General features: G+C 37.0%; 1 protein-coding gene across 1 annotated transcript in view; it reads right to left on the reverse strand.

Annotated features, from left to right (window-relative positions):
- Positions 1-20,233, reverse strand: part of BCAS3 (BCAS3 microtubule associated cell migration factor) — a 727,666-nt gene that overhangs the window by 359,156 nt on the left and 348,277 nt on the right. Inside the window, exons 17-19 of the mRNA XM_042781927.1 lie at positions 19,002-19,126; positions 16,267-16,432; positions 13,723-13,823 (exon numbers count right to left, since the gene is read on the reverse strand). Coding sequence (XP_042637861.1) covers positions 13,723-13,823; positions 16,267-16,432; positions 19,002-19,126 — 392 coding nt within the window. The remainder of the gene's footprint in view (positions 1-13,722; positions 13,824-16,266; positions 16,433-19,001; positions 19,127-20,233) is intronic.

A 20,233-nucleotide genomic window follows, 5' to 3' on the forward strand; every position in this document is an offset into this window, starting at 1 on the left:
TTATTTATATATATATATATATATATATATATATATATATATATTTATAAACAAACTATTTAAAGGACAGTAGCTAATAGCAGACTTTCTATTAATGACAAAGAGGTACAGAGGACACATATAAGCAACACTACCATAAAGTAGAGATTTCTGCTTTAACAAAATCCATATTTATATGATTACATTTCCTATGGTTGAGAGCAGTTATAATTAATGGATTTCCCTCCTTCTCCTAATGCAGCCATTTGTCAATTCAAATACAGAATGTCCAATCAATTTTGATGTATTTAGTAAGCAATTTGTCAAATGGTGCTATAATCCAGTTAATATATTAATTCTTGTCATGGAGAGAGTTCTGACAACTACATAGTTTTCCATAATTAGTTTGGAAAGAAAAAACTGTGCTGAAATTCAGTGATCATTCTTTTGGAGATAACTCTGTGTTTCAATGATCTGAGAGCACAAAACAGGAAATCTACTTTGTTGATATAAAAACATCTGGGTTTCAGTAGACAGTGTGGCTACTAGTTCACTGTAACACACTGGGCTTCTCTGCATTCCTATGCTCACATATACTTTTAATAAAGTGAGCAAGCCAATACATAAAACAATAAATGAGATATATATATGCTTCTAAGAGAGGAATGGGGCTTTATTAATGCAAAAGTACGCTTCTTAGATACTTTCATAACAGATTATCCCATTTTATCCAAGTTTTTAATATGATTTGCTAAAGAAGTTGTTCTCAATCTTTAATTATTCCTGTCTCAACATATTCAGGTAAATGACAAACAGTGCATAACACAGACATGGTGCTAAGACCATACACAGTTATACTGGCAAAGTCAAGAATCCAATCCAACTCAGAGAAGCCTGTTCTTCTGCTGAGACAGTATGAACCTCTGGTAATGGTAATTTTTCACTTTCCATATATATGTCATCCACTAATCACTGTTCTATCTCCATCTTTTCCTAAGTCTATCTACTTACTAGGAACTGGAAACAGACCACTAGATTTGGAGAGGTTCCCGCGGGGTGACCCAATTCACATCACAAAGGAAACCTGGACTATAATGGCAAAGGAGGGGTCAAACCCTTTCCCAAACATTTCAGTGGGAGATTTGGTCACTACCAGAAAGGGTTAGAAGACAGATTTCTAACAAGTCACAGATAACATCCAGAGCCACCTGAACATATCTGGCAAATACTCTCTGAAGACAATGGTTCTCTCCATTCACTATGTCCAAATCCGTCAGTATTTTTCTATCTGGAAATGCAAAACAGAGATGAAGGCAACTTGTTACTAATACACTGAAAAAACTTGAAAAACATGGCAAAAATATCTTTTATAAGTAAGGAGAAAAAAGAAAGAAAAACCAATAAAAAACAAAAGCAGCATAACTTCCAGACATTAGGCTCTCCTTGGCTCATTTATCAACCATGTAAGAGCAAAGAAAAAAATTTTTTGCCAGCATGATTTGGCACAAGGCTATGTATTTATTAAAAACCTGCAATGTACACTGTTCCTCCAGACAACCAGACGACCCATTGTTTCATGTGTCTGCTGAGAGAGGTGCCCTATGTGTCAGAAAAGCACGCTGAATATTTTTCAATGACCTAGGGGGCAGAGGTCACCTATTATAAATGGATAATGAGACCTAATGCAGTGCTCTGAGTATGGACAAAGAAAGGGTCTATCCATAGCCCCTGGTGGATTGGTCATTCAGGCTTTTATTTCCTCTGCACACTTAATGGAGTCAAATAATTGACAGAAATTCTATAGAGAAGGCTGAAACTGAGAGAAACGACTGTATTCTAACTCTGATAGACAGATACAAATAGTGACCCTGAAATGGCGCCAGAAGTCCTGTTACCACAAACATAGCAGACAGCTGTAGCATTCACCCTAAATTCCCATTTAGTCATTTGTTGGCAATTAACCTTACTTATGGAAGTGATTGCACTTCAAACCACAAGCTCCTGCCAATATCAACCCATTACATTACTGCAGGTAAGCAGAGACAGACCATTCCACATTAGCTCCTTATTTTTGGAAGAAAGGACAAGGAGACATCTTCGTGTCTTCATGCCCTCCATCCCCTATCCCCACTACCCAACTGACAAAAGGAACTTTCAGCAGTATCAGTATCTGTATATAAGAACCTTAAACTCAGGTGGGAATAAATAACATCAGAAGTAGAGGTACCACCAGACTAGTTTTGTTTAATCTATCAGAATCAATGTCTTACCCCAGTCAAATCTGTCACTCCAATGAGTAGAAATTACATACTAGCATCAGCGGGAAGGAATGCCTACTCTAAATCATATCTGAAAGAAAACCAAAACCCAAACCCACTGCCACCCAGTCAATTCTGACTTATAGCAAGCCCAACTGGATTTCCAAGGCTGTTAATCTTTATGGAAGTAGATTATAATGCTCATCTTCCTCCCATGGAGCAGCTGGTAGGTTTGAACTGCTGACCTTCAGATTAGCAGCCAAATGCCTTATCCACTACACCACCAGAGCTGGTCATAAAACAACCAGAATAACATCCAGCTATGAATATCACATACAATTTTGTAAAATATTGAATAGTACATAAGAGCTCTTTACAGAGACTTTTATTTCTTTTCAATTTTAAGAACAATTATGAGGAAGGAGGTTTGACATGTAAAGTTTATTTTACTTTTTGGGGCCAACTGCTATATGCTAAAGCACATGGAAAAACCTACTAAACAGCAGAAAATGCCAAGATTCACTTCAGAATGGGATATAGGCCTTTACGCTATGATAGAAAAGACTTTAGTGTTGATGTATCTCAGGAATAAATCAGTAATGACAGAAAAAAAAATCAATGAACAATTCTAGATCTCTGTAAAGATAGGGGTATCAATAAATAGTAGTATGACCTCCATTAAGGATAAAGTGAAAGAAGGAATAAAACTAATCTAATCCAAACTGCTCCATCCATTTATAAAGTTTGCAGATTATTGATATTATGCAAACTTAACTATGTGACACCTTATCATCGAAGAAGAAAATTTATTTAGTAATATTCCCCATGTTAGACAACAAACAGCGTCAGTATTTCTCAACATTTTAGTTTCTTGAAGAAAAACACCATTCATTTCACTAATATAATTTCTGCATGAAGGACAATATCAATTGTTAAATATATATACAAATAAGTGAAATCCATAAATGTAATTCAAACTGAAGAAGTTTCTTACCTACCACAAATATTCAAACATGGATAGAGCCACATGACACACCCTATGGCTGACAATGGACTATAAACACTCTTTAAACAAGTCTTACATTACGAGTTTCCTCTATAAGGGAAAAAAAAAATTTTTTTTTTTCTTCCCCTTCCACCCTATCCAGTCCTGGGCAAATATTTATTATGGACAATGCAAGGAAATATTGTTGAGTACCTCCATCATACTTGGTACATACCACAATAGCAATGCAATCCAGGATGTTAGGCTGAATCTAAAGTGCCATTTGAGGGAAAGCAGTTTAGAAAACTTGCAGATTTAACTGCTTTTCCAGAGCACTGACAACAACCATGGTAAAGAAGGCATATATATATTTTTTTTTTTTCTTTTCTTTTGTATCACTGCCTTTTTTTAGAGGTGAACAGGAGACCAGGGAGGGAGCCTTGAATGGTACTATCAGTATGAACAAAGTATATATATCACCATTGTGAATACAATGAAACAAGGATAGTTAATTATGATAAAATGACTTCATTCTAAACTTTATATCAGAAGGAAACACTGGTCCTTTTAATCATCAAGTTACAGTTGGCAGTCGAGCAGCACTAAATTTAGTTGGAAATCAGGATCCCTAGAATCTAGCCTTAATTAATTAAGCTGCTGACTTTTGATAGTATTTCTATATGTAAGATCTGGTGGCACAGTAGTCAAATGCTCAGCTGCTAAGCAAAAGGTTAGTGATTCGAACCTGCCAGCTGCTCCATGGGAGAAAGATGTGGCAGTGGCTTCTGTAAAGAATCACAGCCTTGGAAACCCCGTAGGGCAGTTCTACCCTGTAATTAGCTACCCACAGGGTCACTATGAGCCAGAATTGACTTGACGGCAGTGAGTCTGACTTTTTTGATTAAATATCAGACATCACCACTTGCCTCTCAGTTTGTTGTACTATGGTGGCTCTGACACTAAAAGTTATTTCAAATATCAACATGATTACCCATGGAGGAGCTCTGGTAACATAGTGGCTAAAGCACTTGACTGCTAACCAGAAGGCTGGCGGTTCAAACCCACCAGCCACTCCTCGGAAGGAAGGTTGGGCAATCCTACTTCCATAGTGATACTGCCTCGGAAACCCAAAGAGGGGTCGCTATGAGTCGGGGCCGACTCGACGGCACACAACAACAACAACCCATGGAGGACAGGTTTCATTGGAGCTTCCAGAGTAAAAGAGACTAGGAGGAAAGTCCTGGAGATCTAATTGCAAAAATTAGTGAATGAAACTTTATGGATCACAAAAGATTACTTACTTACTTTTACACAACAACTTACTTGCTTTGGATATGTCATCAGAAGGAACCATTCACTGGGAAAGATATCACGTTTGGTGAAGCAGAGGGCCAGGGAGGACAAATGAAACCCTCAGTGAGATGGAAAGGCACAACAGCCACAACAGCCTCCAAAACAATGGACTTGAACATGAGGATGATGCAGGACTATTGTATAAAAGGTCACCATGAGTGCGAGTCAACCTGACAGCATCCATCCATCTTTCAGACAAAGCTCAATTTGGGTTCTATCTACTTCAATGTAAACACTAAAATAAATGTGCTAGACTAAAATAATAAAGCAGTAACATCTTAAAAAAAAAAAAATCACGAATCAATAAAGAACCCTGCTTCCCAAGTCAAAGGAAACCCAAAATGATTTCTCTTCAGTATGAAAAAAACCCTAAGATTTTTGTCAAAGCAGCACTAATACTAATACTTCAAAGTAATGTTCCAGTTGGAGCTTCTAGGGTGATTAATTCAATGCATGCCCCTCTTCCATGACACCATTCTCTCTAATCTTTCCTCCTAATTCACTTGCATTTGCTTCTCATATATTGCCATCTTAGATACCATGCCATCTGGTTCCATACAGAACCCTCATAACTTTCCCCTAAATTCTCTCTGGGATAAAATTATTTCATACAAAGCTTACTTCAATTACCATCTGTACACAATAAAGAAAAAAAAAAAGAGCTCTAGTTTGTAAACACACATATGGAAGTTTTTGATTGTCATCCAAAGTCTACTGAACTTTACTATCAGGATATCCTGCAACCTCCAAAACAGGTTCAAAACTGCAACTGCCAATTCCTTCTATTCTAGGCAACATACATCTTTTCATGTTTCAAAGAATAAAGCAGCCTACTTCCCAAGCCGGTCATCTTTCACTCCTCACTTTTCCTAAGCCTTTTCATCTAATCCATCCAAGTGTTACAGATGCAACCTCCTCAATTTCTCTGAAATTCACCCACTTCTGGTCATCCCCATTTACACCTACTGATGTTTAATTTGGAAGCAGTATAGCTAAAATGTTCCTTAGAAGCAAAGACGGCAAGACTTCTTCTCATGTACTTTAGACATGTTATCAAGCGGGGCCAGTCCCTGAAGGACACCATGCTTGATAAAGTAGAGGAGCAACAAAAAAGGAAGATCCTGAATGAGATAAACTGAACAGTGACTGCAACAATGGGATCAAATATAGCAACGATTTTGAGGATGGCTCAGGATCAGGCAGTGTTTCATTCAGAACCACTCGATGGCGCTTAACAACAACGATTAACTTCTTCCTTCTTTGAACTGCTATGTCAATTAATTTGTGCTATTAACACTGCACTTATCACACTGTGTCATATGCACATGTCTCATTTGTATTTACACTGATGAGAGATCAGTAAGGAATGGAAAAATCTGTTGTTGGAATACAAGCTGGAAAACCAAGGTGTGGCAGTCAACATCAATGGGTAAAAGGGAAACTAGAAAAAGGAGACAAGGTAATGAGTGGAAAATGAAGTCAGCAGAATAGATATAAAGGAAGATCAAGATAACATGTAGGATTAAATTTTAAAAATAATTGTAATCACACACTTCCAATTTCTAGACAACTTGAAGTAACAAAGACTAGTGATAATAGCTCCTAGATTAACTAAATTATCCCTAGGCAGAAGGCCGTTTTTGAAACCCCCATCACAAAGCTTGAAGAGAAATTTTTAAAGGATAAAACTGATTCCAAGTAATCTGAATCCATCCCAGGAAGGCAGCATAATCTACCAGTCAACAACTTAAAATTTAAAATGCCCAGCATCCAATCAAAAACCATCAGACACACAAAGAAGCAGGAAAACACAAGCGACACTCAGGAGGAAAAAAAATCAGTTAAGGGAAAACAACAAGAGCAAAAACAAAAAAACAAGACATATCATATCAAAAGAATTATGACACAAGGATGTTAAGATGCTATGACAAAATAAACATTCCATCTGTTCAAACTCCACCACTCATGTTCCATGTGTTCAAACATGTCCACGATGGGGAAGGAAACAGAAGATACAGAAAAGATCAGGTTTGCTGGTCCAATAGAGCCTGGTGGAACCACTGAGACTATGGCCCCTAGCTGCCCTTCAGGTCTGGAATTGAACCCACAACTGTGGTTTCCAGCCAAACAAAGTACAGGCATGTGAGTTAAACATTTACCTCAAGTAGACACACGCCCTGGAGAGAACAATCATGGGAGAAGGAAGGGCTGCTTATGCACAGGGAGATAGCTCAGGGTGCAGAAGAGTATGAAGGGATGGACACTGGGAGGAGGTAACTATGGGGAGGAAGTGGGAGGGGAGCTGCTGCATTGTAAATTTTGGTCAATGACATGAGACAAAGTATATGTGAACTGCTGTATGAAAAGTGAATTTACTTTGTAAATCTTCACCCAAATCCTAATAAAAAAAAAAAAGAAGAAGAAGATACAGAAAAGAACCAAATGGAACTTCGAGAGGTGAAAACGATGGTATCTCAAATGAAAACTACATAGAATAAAATTAACACAGCAGTATAGGAAAAATGATGTACTTAAAGATATAGCAATAAAACTACCAAAATCAAAGGAAAAAATGTTGAGGAAAAATGAACAAAAAATCAGGGAGCTGGGCTAGTATCAAATGCTCAACATATATGTAATTCAAGTTCCCCAAAATAGAGAAAGGGAGTTACAGAAAAAAATATTTGAATACACAATTGTGTAAAAATTTCCAAACTGATGAAAACCATAAGCCCACAGATCCAATAAGCTCATAGCCCCTACCAGAAAAACCATCCCCTAGCACTGTGGTTTCACTGTTCTTCTCATTCATCGTCTGGGTAAAAGAGTGGCAGTACAAAATTCTAGGTGGACAGCTGATTTCTTTCCACACTTCAAGGAAATATGGTATCATGCTTATCTTTGTTCCTCTTTATGTTATGTGTGTTATTTTTCTCTGGCTGCTTTTAAGATTTTTCTCTATCACCGATTTTGAGTAATGTGGTTATGATGTACTTTGGTATGATTTTCTTCATGTTTATTATGCTTGGGCTCTGCTAGGATTCTTGTATCTGTGGGTTTATGCCTTATATCAAATTTGGAAAGTTTTTGGCCATTTCTTTTGTCCTGCCACCCAGGCACTCCAATTAAAAGTATATATTATCCACAACTCTGTGATACTCTGTGTTTCATTTTGGATAATTTCTCTTGCTGTATCTTCAAGTTCAATAATCTTTTCTTCTGCAATTTCTCATCAATGCTTAATCTCACCCAGTGTAAATTTTCTTCTCAGGTGGGATCACTTCCATGCTTAGAAGTTTGATTTGGGTCTTCCCCACTGCCCATGTCTCTATTTAACTTTCTGAACATATAGAACAGTTATAACAACCGTTTAGTGTCAACAAAACCTGACCCTGTATGAGCATCAGGAATCGTGCGTCCCAGAATTTCAGATGGTTGTTCCTCAGCCTTGGGTAGTTTCCTCACATCTATCAGTATTCTGTTGAATGCTAGAAGGGCACCCTCTGCACATCTTCAGAGTACTCTCAGAATAGATTTCTCCACTCTGGTATCCTGCCCAGCAAATTCTGGGCCAGCAGTTGGCAAATGGTAAATATTTTCAGATTTTGGTCATATGATCTTTGTCACAACTACTTAATTCTGTGGTTATAGATCAAAAGTGGCAATAGAAAATACATAATGAAAGGGCATGGCTATGTTCCAATAAAACCTTATTAACAAAAATGGCTGATGAGAGTTTGCTGACACCCATGCTAGCTGCCTTGGTCTTCCTGACTCTAAGCTCTTGTCTCCTCAACTGAGGGAGTCTTCCAGGTTCCACTTGGGTTCTGCTTCCCTGCAATGCAGCTTAGAAACTCTTTCAAGGCAGGGACTGAGCAAGATTATAGTGATTGCCTTGTTTGTTTCTCATCTCTCAGGAAGAACTGCCCTTTATGCCCTGATGTCTAGTGACTTGAAAACAGTTTTGGTATGTTTTTCTGTCCCTCCCCCACTTTTTTCCCCCTGGGTTGTTTCAGGCAGGAGAGTAATCTAATCCTTGTTATTCCATCTTGCTTGGAAGGTGCTATTCAACTAGAAGCTCAAGAAATAATGAAACTAAAGTACTTTATGTTCTCAAAAAATGTGAAATAAAATTGAAACATGTAAGAGGTTCTCTCTAACTTTCCTATAATGCCTTGAAAAACAGTGGAAAGCAATTACATTCCAAATAAAATACAGGTGTAAAGAAGTTCTATGGATTCCATTCACCTTTCTATAGTGTGTAAGAGCTGTATTTCTATTAAATAGTTCTTTGATACTATTTAACAATAAACCTCAGTAAGTTTAGGGAGGAACTTCTGACATAAAGGTAGATTGTCTAAGAAATAAATTCCAGGGCTGACTCCTTAAGAAGCTAGCTAACGTCAACAACTTTGAAAAACTGCTGCTGCCAAATCACCTAAAAGAAAAGGAGGAAACACCATTCCTCCCCCCCCCAAATAAAACTTTCCTGTGTTAACTCATTCAGCCCTGCATTTAATTCATAATTTTAGAAGCCCTAATGCAGACTAAAGAAAAAGTAATTGTCTACTGTGGGATCATATTCAAAAGCTGGTGATATTTGTTGGTCTATTACGTTTATCTTTATTTTTGGCAAGAAAAATACTGAAATAAAATGCTTATGTTAGAAAAGGTAAAAAGGTAATTATAATATGCAATTATTGTATGAAAGAAGAAAAAAAAGTTAACACAAAAATCACTAATCTTCTCTGCTGGAATCTTTTTATAAACTACTCCCAAGGCATACTCCATAAAGCCAAGGCAACACAACTTTGGGATATTAGATTCTTGACTGTTACCTAAGTTTACTAAGTGATATAACAAGATTGCATTCTGTTTCCACATATAATTTAATCAATCAACCAGGTTGCATTTGAATTGTGGTGCTGGGCAAGAATACTGAAGGTACCATGGGCTTCCAGAAGAACAAACAAATCTGTCTTGGAGGAAGTGCAGCTGGAATGCTCCTTAGAAGCGAGAATGGCCAGACTTCACCTCATGTACTTTGGTCATGTTGTGAGAAGGGACCATTCCCTGGAGAAGGATATCATGCTTGGTAAAGTGGAGGGTCAGCAAAAAAGGGGAAGACCCTCAATGAGATGGACTGACACAGTGACTGCAATGATGGGCTCAAGCACAGCAAGGATTGTGAGGCTGGCACAGTGTTACGTTGTGCTGGACATACAGTCGCTGTGAGTCTCGATGGCACCTAACAACAACAACAGGCTGAGTCATATGGAATTGGTAACATCTGACCACTTTTGCCTGATCCAGATGGCAACTTTATATATTCAACCAAATAACAAAAAGTCATTACCACCTCTATTGTAACCCTTGTAAGAAGCATTCTACTATGATCTAACCTATGGTATAATAAACCTGGTATATTAAATTCTGGTAATTCCATTCAATTAGTATAGGTAGGAAATGGGACTATAGTTTAGAATACAAAACTCAGGGTGTTTACTTACTTCACTTCAAAGTTTGGTAAGAGGCGTTTGAATTTCAGGTTCTTCCTTATCTCCTCTACCATACAATATTTTGCCACATACACAGAACTCTGTTTATCAACTAGAAGTTTATCTATTAGGATTACAGGGAGGGGTGTGGGGATTCCTTGCTAAACATCCTGCTCTCCTCCTCTCTTCTCCCTCAAAGTCTCTTTCCTATTTCCATTTACATCATTCATTGTCAACTATTATTATAATTTCCGGAGTTTGTACAAGTCTGTTTCACTTGATCCTGAGATTCAAAAACAACCAAAGAAAATGCTTACAAAATCTGTGTAGTTTATACTAAAGTTAGAAGTGTTCCTAGTTTCTAACGTACCCTGAATAGTTATATTTGAAAATACTTTTAGAAAAATATATATCAAGAAAGTCCTTAAGCTGAGAAACAAGAGGTGATTTTCAATATGGCTAAGTAAAGCAAAAATTTTTTTGGTATCAGGTACAGTGTGTTTTTAAGAGGTAATGATATCATTTTAAATGGTTTCAATGAGAAGAATCGGGACAGAAAGTAAGAGAATAATGACCGTCTTCTTAACTGGGGCTCTAACTTGCAGAAAGCGTGCAAAAGATGGGTGGGTGAAGGTGTTGCCTTTAAACTGGCGCCAGCGCAGCTTTTACAAATTCTGTTTCAGGCTTTTACTTCCTGGGCTCAGATGTCCATGTTTTGCATATTTAATTGCTTCAGTCATGTAATATACTGGCATTTTCAGGTCTGCCTATTAAATAGTTTGCTTTACCATGTGCCCTTTCTTATGTAAGGGAACCTCAATTGAAAACCCACCCGCATTGTGTCTCTACCTCCTGATGTAAAGAAGCAATATAATAATTATTACAGAATTACCTGTCTCTTAGGTATTTTTTAATCTACTAAACTATGGGAAGAGTTACATTCACAAGGATAAGAGGGAAGTTATTAATTATACTTAGTGTGTCTGCCATTAGCATGTCTGCCATCGAGAGCTCTGGTGACATAGTGCCTAAGGCATTTGACTGCTAACCAGAAAGCTGGTGGTTCAAACCTACCAGCCATTCCTTGAAAGGAAGGTTGGGCAATCTACTTCCGTAGTGATACCACCTCAGAAACCCAAGGAGGGGTCACTATGAGTTGGATCCAACTCAACGGCAGTGTGTTTGGTTTGGTTTGAGATGTCTATCATTTAGATAACAGCTAATTACAACATAGTCAGAACCACAGAGTCAAAATCTGAATTCCATCATAAATGCTGAGTATTAAAAGTAGCTTGTAAATTTTATTAAACCCCTTAAAGCCAATTGTTTGAAATGCGTACTTCTGAGACAAGAAACGAAGGCATATAGTGATGCTTTATAGTTAATTATTGTTCCATAGTTTTGAAAAGAACTTTAGCATCATTTCATTTATCTTTATAATACCTCTATGAGAGAAGAGCAAATTTATTAAGAGGTGGTTTGGAACTAGAACCCATGCCTTTTCATCCTTATCCCAGTGCTCAGTCTATGTGGGATCCCAAAAGTCTCACATGAAACACATTATATTCTATATTTTAATCAGAAAGAGGTAGAATTATCAATGACTCCTTTCTTTCAAACTGTCTCTAATTCTTATCTATTCCAACTCTTTAATGTCTCACAGGTCTGTTGTGTCTTCTCTGTCATACAGTCTTAATTAAAACATTAATTGTAAATGTAAAGACTGTGGAAGGGCAAGTGTTTTGTTACCCAAATACACAACACAATTTAAAAGATAAAAGCAAACAAACTGGAAAACAACAACAACAAAAAACCTCTCATCTTGCTCCAGGACCACAGAGTTTCCACTGTCCATTGTCTTCCTCAGAACCCCTTACTGAAACTGCTAGAATGAATTTTCTCAAGTCTAATTCTGATGTTTGGGGATTTCTGTTGTTCTAAGAATGTATCACAGGTGTTCACAGGAATAAATACTAATAATAATACTAATGGCAATCAGCTTAGTTTACCAGAATTTAAAAAAAGAATGAAGAGATGGAAGTAGTTGTATCCTTAAATATTTAGAACTTCCTACTAAACACACCTAACATGTATCAAAATATCAAAACACATATTAACTCAGAAAGAGTCAACTATACATAGTTCAACCACTGGTGACTGATTTTTGCCCCTTTTGAGAGGTAGCAGAAAATGTGCTCATGGTTTTAATTTGATATCATATACAAGACATGGTGGTTTTTTTTTCCCCCCAGTTCATACAATAGAATTAAATACATGCTTAGGGAACCTAGAGTATAACAACTTGTATGTATTCTGTTTCTTAAACCAATCTGAGGACCACTGTCCTACAGAATGAAGTCCAAGTTCCATGGCATGTCCTATGCCCCGGCTTCTTGCATATGCTCTTTCCTCTGCTGAAATGTCCATTCTTCTACTAATTCTTTATCTAAGGAAATCCAATCTGTGTTTTACGAACTCAGATTACATATCATTCCTCTGTCAAGCCTTTAGCAACTTAAGTCACTGCTCTCATAGTTCACTGTATAACCCTTCACTGAGGTACCTATCTCATTTTTTTTTTTTGCTTCTTTTCTTAAATGCCTATCTTCTGAATTAGACAGGAACTTCACTGAGCACAGAAGCAATACACTATTTCCCCTTAAATCACTAATGCCTGATACATAGTAGGCACTCAATAAATACCTGCTGGAAGAATCAATGAGTTCAACTGAAAGCAAGATTGCTGATTATTCATTATAATTACCAAGTTTCTTCACTGTAGGGCTTTTTGCACTTCATATATGTTTCTATTATAGTATACTATATGCTATAAACATTATATACAATAGTTCTTGAAGGCTTTTAATTCATGCTTTATAATACAGCCAGGAAAAATAACTTGAATACAACACCACCCAGCAAGAAACAGGCCAATGTTGACTTTTGAGGAGTTTCTTAAAAACATTCAATACTCAAGCCATTGAGTTAAATTAAGGATCCTGTCCATTCTAAAACACTGAATATAACTGTAAGGTATTTTTAATTCTATGGCCACAAACTACATATTAAACATTAAATTGTCTTTTAATGCCTCCCATATAAAAACAGTTGTATCTAGCTCTCAATGTACATTTTCTCCTTGAGTGAAAAAGAACCTAGTTCAGTATTTACCACTGTTAGGGCTCAGGTATTCAACAAACAGATAAATAAATAAAAATGGAGTTATCACATAAAAAAGATAAAACTTACTGTGTAATCATTACTATATTATTGAGCAAAATTCAATAAAATGAAATTCCTGCTGGTAACAGTTTTCATAGTGAAAAGTTCTTAAGGTTTCCTCATGTTAGAAATAGATACCAAGCTTTGTGAAACTTTGATTATATACCAGTATCCTCATTTTAATTTTTGATCCCATCAGGTATTTCCCTGCATTTACCTATATCATTAAGAAAGCCAGAAGGCATTCTTAACATGTGCTAAGGCTTACAGTTTATATTTGTATTTATTTCACTTGGCCTAAGTCTGATTGTTTAAGACCTTTGGCCTATGGACAGTGCTAATGTGCATGGCTCCTTTAATAGTCAGCATTTTAAGATGAAATCTGAAAACACCATATGGAAGGAAAAAACCAATCAGAACTACTTACGGCCAGCAAGCAGGAACTGATAATACTGTACTGCATCTGCAGCGAGGAGCAGAGGGTGGTTTGCATTAAATGGTGGTTGCAATTCATTCCATTGAGGGGTTCTAAGCAGAAGAACATTAACATTAAAGCTTAATGGATAGGATGTAAAGCACCATCACTGTCATCACTTATAGACACTGATACAAACTCACACTATCTGTGTAATCATTAAAATAAACTTGTTGGGAGTGCTGAAACCTGAAACACAAGGCCATCTGTTTAAGGAGAATAAAAAGGTGGCAGTGAGTCAGACAAATTACATGAAGCCGATATTAACCTAATAGTAGAAGATTCTCCAATAGGAAAAACACAGTCAGAGGGTTGGACAGAGTGTACGGAACGGAAATGTTACAACTAAGCAACTAATTTTACATAATTTCTGATCACTGTTAAAACTCTATTTCTAGAACACATATATATTTTAAAAGAAAATAAATCTGGAAAAATCGTTCTCTAAAAGCCTACAGCCGTGTGAATGGAAGATTTCTTATAGACCTAATTAACATCTGAGTTCCAAAATAAGCCACCCATCTCAATAATGATGGTGCTGTAACTTTAATTAGATCTGCTCATTCCTATATAGCTTGATAAATCAGATATTGATCAGATCAATCCAAAAGCCATAAAGTAGTAGTAAAGAATGCTGGAGCCTAGAAAAATCAATATAAGAATATTTTAAATTTAAAATGTCAAAAGCAGAGGGATCATTTTCATATCCATTTTTGTCTGTTTCCTTCCCTACACGTCAGGAGCAATTTTTCTGTCTCTCCTGGACAATGCACTATCTTGAGCTATTTCCAGGTTTTTATTTCTCCTTCTTTGTCCTAGCTCGTAAAGATTCTAATCATTACACACTTTTGGGAAGGACTCTGGTTCTTAATAAACATTTCTACAGTGCTTAACCATTTTATCTTGGGGAATCACTTTGAAGGAAACCTTCTAATCTATTTCTATTATTCCCCTTACTGGCTGCCTCAATGCAACCCTGTATTTTCAGTGAGCATGAGACTGAAAACAAGGGAAGCATGGAGGTGCTATAAGGGAGAATGGAAAAGAAGTTCAAAGGAAGGTAATATAAGGGAGCAAAAAAGTTCAAAAGGAGGTAATTCCCTAGGCACTCTGGTGGCATAGTGCCTAAGGCATGTGACTACTAACCAGAAGGCTGGCAGTTCAAACCTACCAGCCACTCCTCCGAAGGAAGATTGGTCAAGCTACTTCCCTAGTGATACCGCCTCAGAAACCCAATGAGAGGTCATGATGAGTCAAATCAACTTGAAGGCAGTGAGTTTATTTTTTTGGTTATAACCAAGAACACTGAAAACATCTTTATATAAAAATTTACAGCCAATGTTAACAGCAGCATTTTTCATGATAGCCAAAAAAAAAGAGACAAAACAAATGTCCATCAATTTGAATGGACAGACAAAACGTGGTATATCCATACAATGGAATATTATTCAGCCATTAAAAAGGAATGAAGTATTGACACACACTACAACATGGATAAACCTTAAAAATATTAGGCTAATTGAAAAAAAAAAAAAAAACAGACTCAAAAGAGCACACATTATATGATGTAATATGGCAGGAACAGGTAAATCCATCAGACAGAAAGTAAACTGATTGCTTAGAGCTGGAGGGTTGGGTGGAAATTGAGAGCAACTGCTAATGGGTACAGGGCTAATTTGGGGCTGATGAAAATATTCCAAAATTGATTGTGGTGATGGCTGCACAAACTTGTGAAAATTTATTTTAAAGGAGTGAATTTTATGGAGTATAAATTATATCTCAATTTAAAAAATGAATGAACTATTGGTACATGCAACAACATGGACTAATCTAAAAATAATTTTGCCAGATGAAAGAAGTCAGACAAAAAAGAGTACATACTGTATGATTCCACTTGTATAAAATTCTAGAAAATACAAACTTGTCTTTAGTAACAGAAAGAAAATCAGTGGTAGCCTAGGGCTCAGGGTAGGAGAAAGAGATTACAAAGGGGCAGGACAAAACTTTTGGGTTATAAACCAAAAAACCACACTCACTGCTGCTGAGTTGATCTCGACTCATAGTGACCCCTCCTTGGGTTTCTGAAGCGGTATCATTGAGGAAGTAGATTGCCCAATCTTTCTTCTGAGGAGTGGCTGGTGGATTTGAACCGCCAGGCTTCTAAAAAAAACCCATTGCCATCAAGTTGGATCCAACTCATAGCGACCCCTCCTTGGGTTTCCAAGGCAGTATCACTACAGAAGTAGATTGCCCAACCTTCCTTCCCAGGAGTGGCTGGTGGATTTGAACCACCAGCCTTCTGGTTAGTAGTCAAGTGCCTTAGGCACTACGCCACCGGAGTTCCCTTTGGGGAGTTGGATATGTTTATTACTTTGAGTGTAGTGATAGTTTTACAGGTGTATACATATGTCAAAACTTATAAAAAATTGTAAATTTTTAATATTTTATACTTCAATAAAGCTGTTAAGAAAAAAAAAAGAAATCAAGAGATACTACCTGACCAGAGTCCAGCTGGCTCGCGGGGATGTCATCATTTCCAGTGGGGTGTCATCACTAATCTTGGGGGCAGTGCTAAGGGGTCGTGGTTCCATCATATGCTCCACTAAGGTCCCATAGCAGCTGATAATGTACAGAGATTCAACTACAACTTGTTTTGACTGATCTACAAGAAAGAGAAGCAGAGACTGGATGTGTGATGACAGCATAAAATGAGCACAGCTATCATTTTCACAAGTTACTGACTTTGTAAGTCTGCTCCTGAGGCTGATCAGAGGGAATGAAAGGCAAGCAATTTTTCACATGGTGCCTTCTTCTTGCCAAATCGTTGTCTCTTCTAAGTAGATGCTAATGAATTTGAAAAATCTTAAACCATTTATTTCCAAAAAAAGACGCAAACATACCCAAAATTGTAATGTAGTGAAAAACAGTTTATAGTCTTTTGTATTTCTCTGCAATATAATTTGTCCTACATTATGAAAACAATATTAGGTGGGACAAGGAAGCCCATGCTTTACAGACTAAGCTGTAGTTATACTGAATGTACCAAGTGATCTGCATAGAAGGCTTCCTGTGTTCCTAAATCAGCTTAACTTTTCATCTCTCCCTTAGAAAAGTTTCCCTTAAATTTCTGGATCAAAACAAATAAACAAAAAACACATGTCCCCCCCACCCCCAATCCTCTCATTTCTTTTCTCTGAAGGGGATCATTGCCTGGCCCCCCTTGGTAAATGAAGATTGGCCATACTTTGAGAGATCAGTTGCTGAATATGGATCTAATCAAATGACTTTATAAGGAGTACACATGTCCTCACTACCAGAACAGGTTTTGTCCTCTATCTCAGGTTTTATAGTAAACCTAGGAACATATAAAATCACTCATGAATGCTGGGTGGGTCACCTTATCGCACTGCCAGACGAATCAATTACAGCTGATTTGAGAAAATGGCTAATGACCAGCCAGGGAAATATAAAAGAGTAGCAAGCTAAAAGGATAATTAGAACAGAAAGGAGAAGCATTTGAAATCGAGCTTCACAGAAGTTTTTAACTAGTAACAAAAAGTCCTTTCGATAGCATCACTAAAGCTAAGAAGGTAACAAAAAATAAAGATGGGATAAGGAAATGGAAGGCCTGCACACTTTACTTGTCCTCTCCCTCTTAGGTAAGGAACCTGCTGTACCTGAGATCCTATTTCCAAGGAAAGCGTCACTGAAAGGCGGTAAGAAGAGAAAGGCTCTGACTGTCCAGTGTGAAGCACAAAGGAGAACAATTTTGCTGAGAACAATGGAGCCAGTGGAACCAGTGAGAGAAGTGCCCCACTAAGAAACAAGTCTGTGACCTAATTTAACAGCAGTAAAATAATGAAGGGAAAATGATGACATCCAAAATTATGTACCTGGTCTACGAATGCAGACATCCTCTTATATACAGAAACAGTAAGTAATTATATACAAAAAAAAAAAAGAATTATATAAACATTTTGGGGCGCTCTGGTAGCATAGTGCCTATGGCACTTGACTGCTAACCAGAAGACTGGCGGTTCAAACCCACCAGCCACTCCTCGGAAGGAAGATGGGGCAATCTACTTCCATAGTGATACTGCCTCGGAAACCCAAGGAAGGGTTGCTATGAGTCAGGTCTGACTCAACAGCACGTAACAACAATACCTACTCCTCACTTATATAAATGGTTAGATTCCAAAGACCAGGTCATTATGAGAAAATTGGCATCATGTGAAAATGAAGGATGATCACATCAGATCACAAAATGGAGGATGATTACATCATTACTTAGCTGCCAAATTATATCATTAAACAACTGCCAAATGACATCATTATATAACTGCCAAACCACCAAGAATCATGGTCCATCACAACCAGAGTTACTTTCTCCTCACACCTTGGCATTTGTTACTGCCAAATGTATGTCATTAATGGCAAGACAGCTGGATAGTAGATTTTTCACTACTGTCATAAATGTAAAATGTTGGATAATGAGATAATAAGTGAGAAGTAATTTTCTTCCCAAGTTCAGAAGTTTAGAAAAATGCATTGACCCATGTCACTTTAGTTTTGTGTATTTCACAGGACACAAATTATATTTCAATAAAATGTATTAATTAAAAAAAAAAAAAAGGGAGGAGTAAGTGCATATCAATTCAAAGGAGCAACAGTAACCATAAAAGATGTCCCTCATTCCTCAATGGCAGCCTGTTTTTATCTTTTAAAGTATAACCCAGCAGAGTTGTCATTGTTTAAAGGTAGGATTTAGTATTAGAAGATCTGGTTTAAAACTCTGATTCCTTTATCTACTAACAAGTATTTTAACAAAGATATTTAAATTCACTGATCTCAAGTTCTTATCTCTAAAACAGGGGCAACGTGGGTTTTCCTCTCCATACTTCAAAGGGTTTTTGTAAAGTTTTAATCAGACAATGGTATGATATTAGCTTGTAAAAATGTAAAAGTTTATGTATCGTGTTGAGAGCACCTGTAGTCTGTCATCAACATATAAAGCAATAACACATATTGGATAATTAATGCCATGTTTATAGTGAAAAGACAGCTTTCCTTCCTGACTAGGCTTAATTAGCTGAGGAGAGAAATGCTAACTGAATGTAGAAATTGGGTTCCAGACTACTGAGCTCAGGACTTCTCAAAGGGTATCTGTAGTAATGTTCCTCAAGAAGTAAAAATGACCAAAGGCAAATGTGAACTTCAATTAGAATACATACCTTTTTCTCTTTTTAGACCTGCATTATTTGCAAACCATGATCGAGATGTTCCAAAGACAGCAGCCACACAAAATTCTCCTCCCATGGACTTGCTGGGTGAAATTTGAGGAGGTGGTTTAACTTTGCTTAAAAAAAGATAAGAAAATAGTAAAAAATTACTACGAAGAAATCAGTCTTCTAGTTCATGAGATTCTCTTCTAAATCCCACCCCGGATCCCACCTCAAGGTTGACATGCATTTTACTTTAAGTAGTAGTGGTGATGTGTGACTGTGCTCTGGAGTAAAACTAAAATCAGTTCAAAGTTCCAGGGACTTATCAGCAAAGCAACTTCCCTGATAAATAACAATTAACTCCTTTTTTAGGTATGTGCTGGTGAAATCCAACTCATTTTCAGATGGATAAAATTCCCCTGGAGATTTCAAGGTGGAACAATATAAGCAGCATAAGCACCTTAAAGTAACAAAATGGTTTGTCATTTGATTTTGATATACACAATGAGGGACTGACAATACAGGGGAATGGAGACAGCATGTATGAAAACCACCACATGAGAGAATGCAACCGTGACAATTCTCTCAGCCACAATGAGATGCAGAATTAGACAATATGAGAAGAAGATCCAATAATATGCAGTTACATTCACTGGCCTTCCTATTAGTTATTCGTTTTTCTTCTTAATTTGTGAAAATGATGTGATTATTTGTGTTCAAAGAAAAGACTAAGGCAGAATTAATTATTGACAGCCTATCTCTGAAAATGTCTCTCAAACATAAATCTTTTGTTTCTCTTATGTTTGAAGACATATTTAGTGACTGTTCTGTTATTTCAAATAACTACCATAAAAAATACTTTCTTTACTTTTTGTTTTCCCCAAATAAACTTTATAGCCTCAGTTTCTAATACTACCCTTTCATGTTCTTTCATGTTCTGTATTTGTGTTCCCTTCTAATTTGTCAAGGGCTTCCCTAAAGCTCATTAGCAATTTTTTCAACTACCTTCCATAAATGGTATTATTTTCTCTAATTCACAGACCAGAAATAAGGCACACTGTGCACCAGCCAAGTCCATAGCCCAGTCAGGGCACAATGGATAGCAGGAGAGTGCTGATGTTCCCAGGTCAGTCTACAGTGGAGCAACATTCGTTCTACCTTTTTTGGCTCATTTCCTTTACCTTTTAAGAAAAATATGGTGGGTGGAAAGAGACTGGTTTTTGGAGTCAGAAAGAAACCTG

Source organism: Orycteropus afer, unplaced genomic scaffold, assembly GCF_000298275.1.
Source record: "Orycteropus afer afer isolate SDZICR_OR568_19922 unplaced genomic scaffold, OryAfe1.0 scaffold00196, whole genome shotgun sequence".
Lineage (NCBI taxonomy): Eukaryota > Metazoa > Chordata > Mammalia > Tubulidentata > Orycteropodidae > Orycteropus > Orycteropus afer.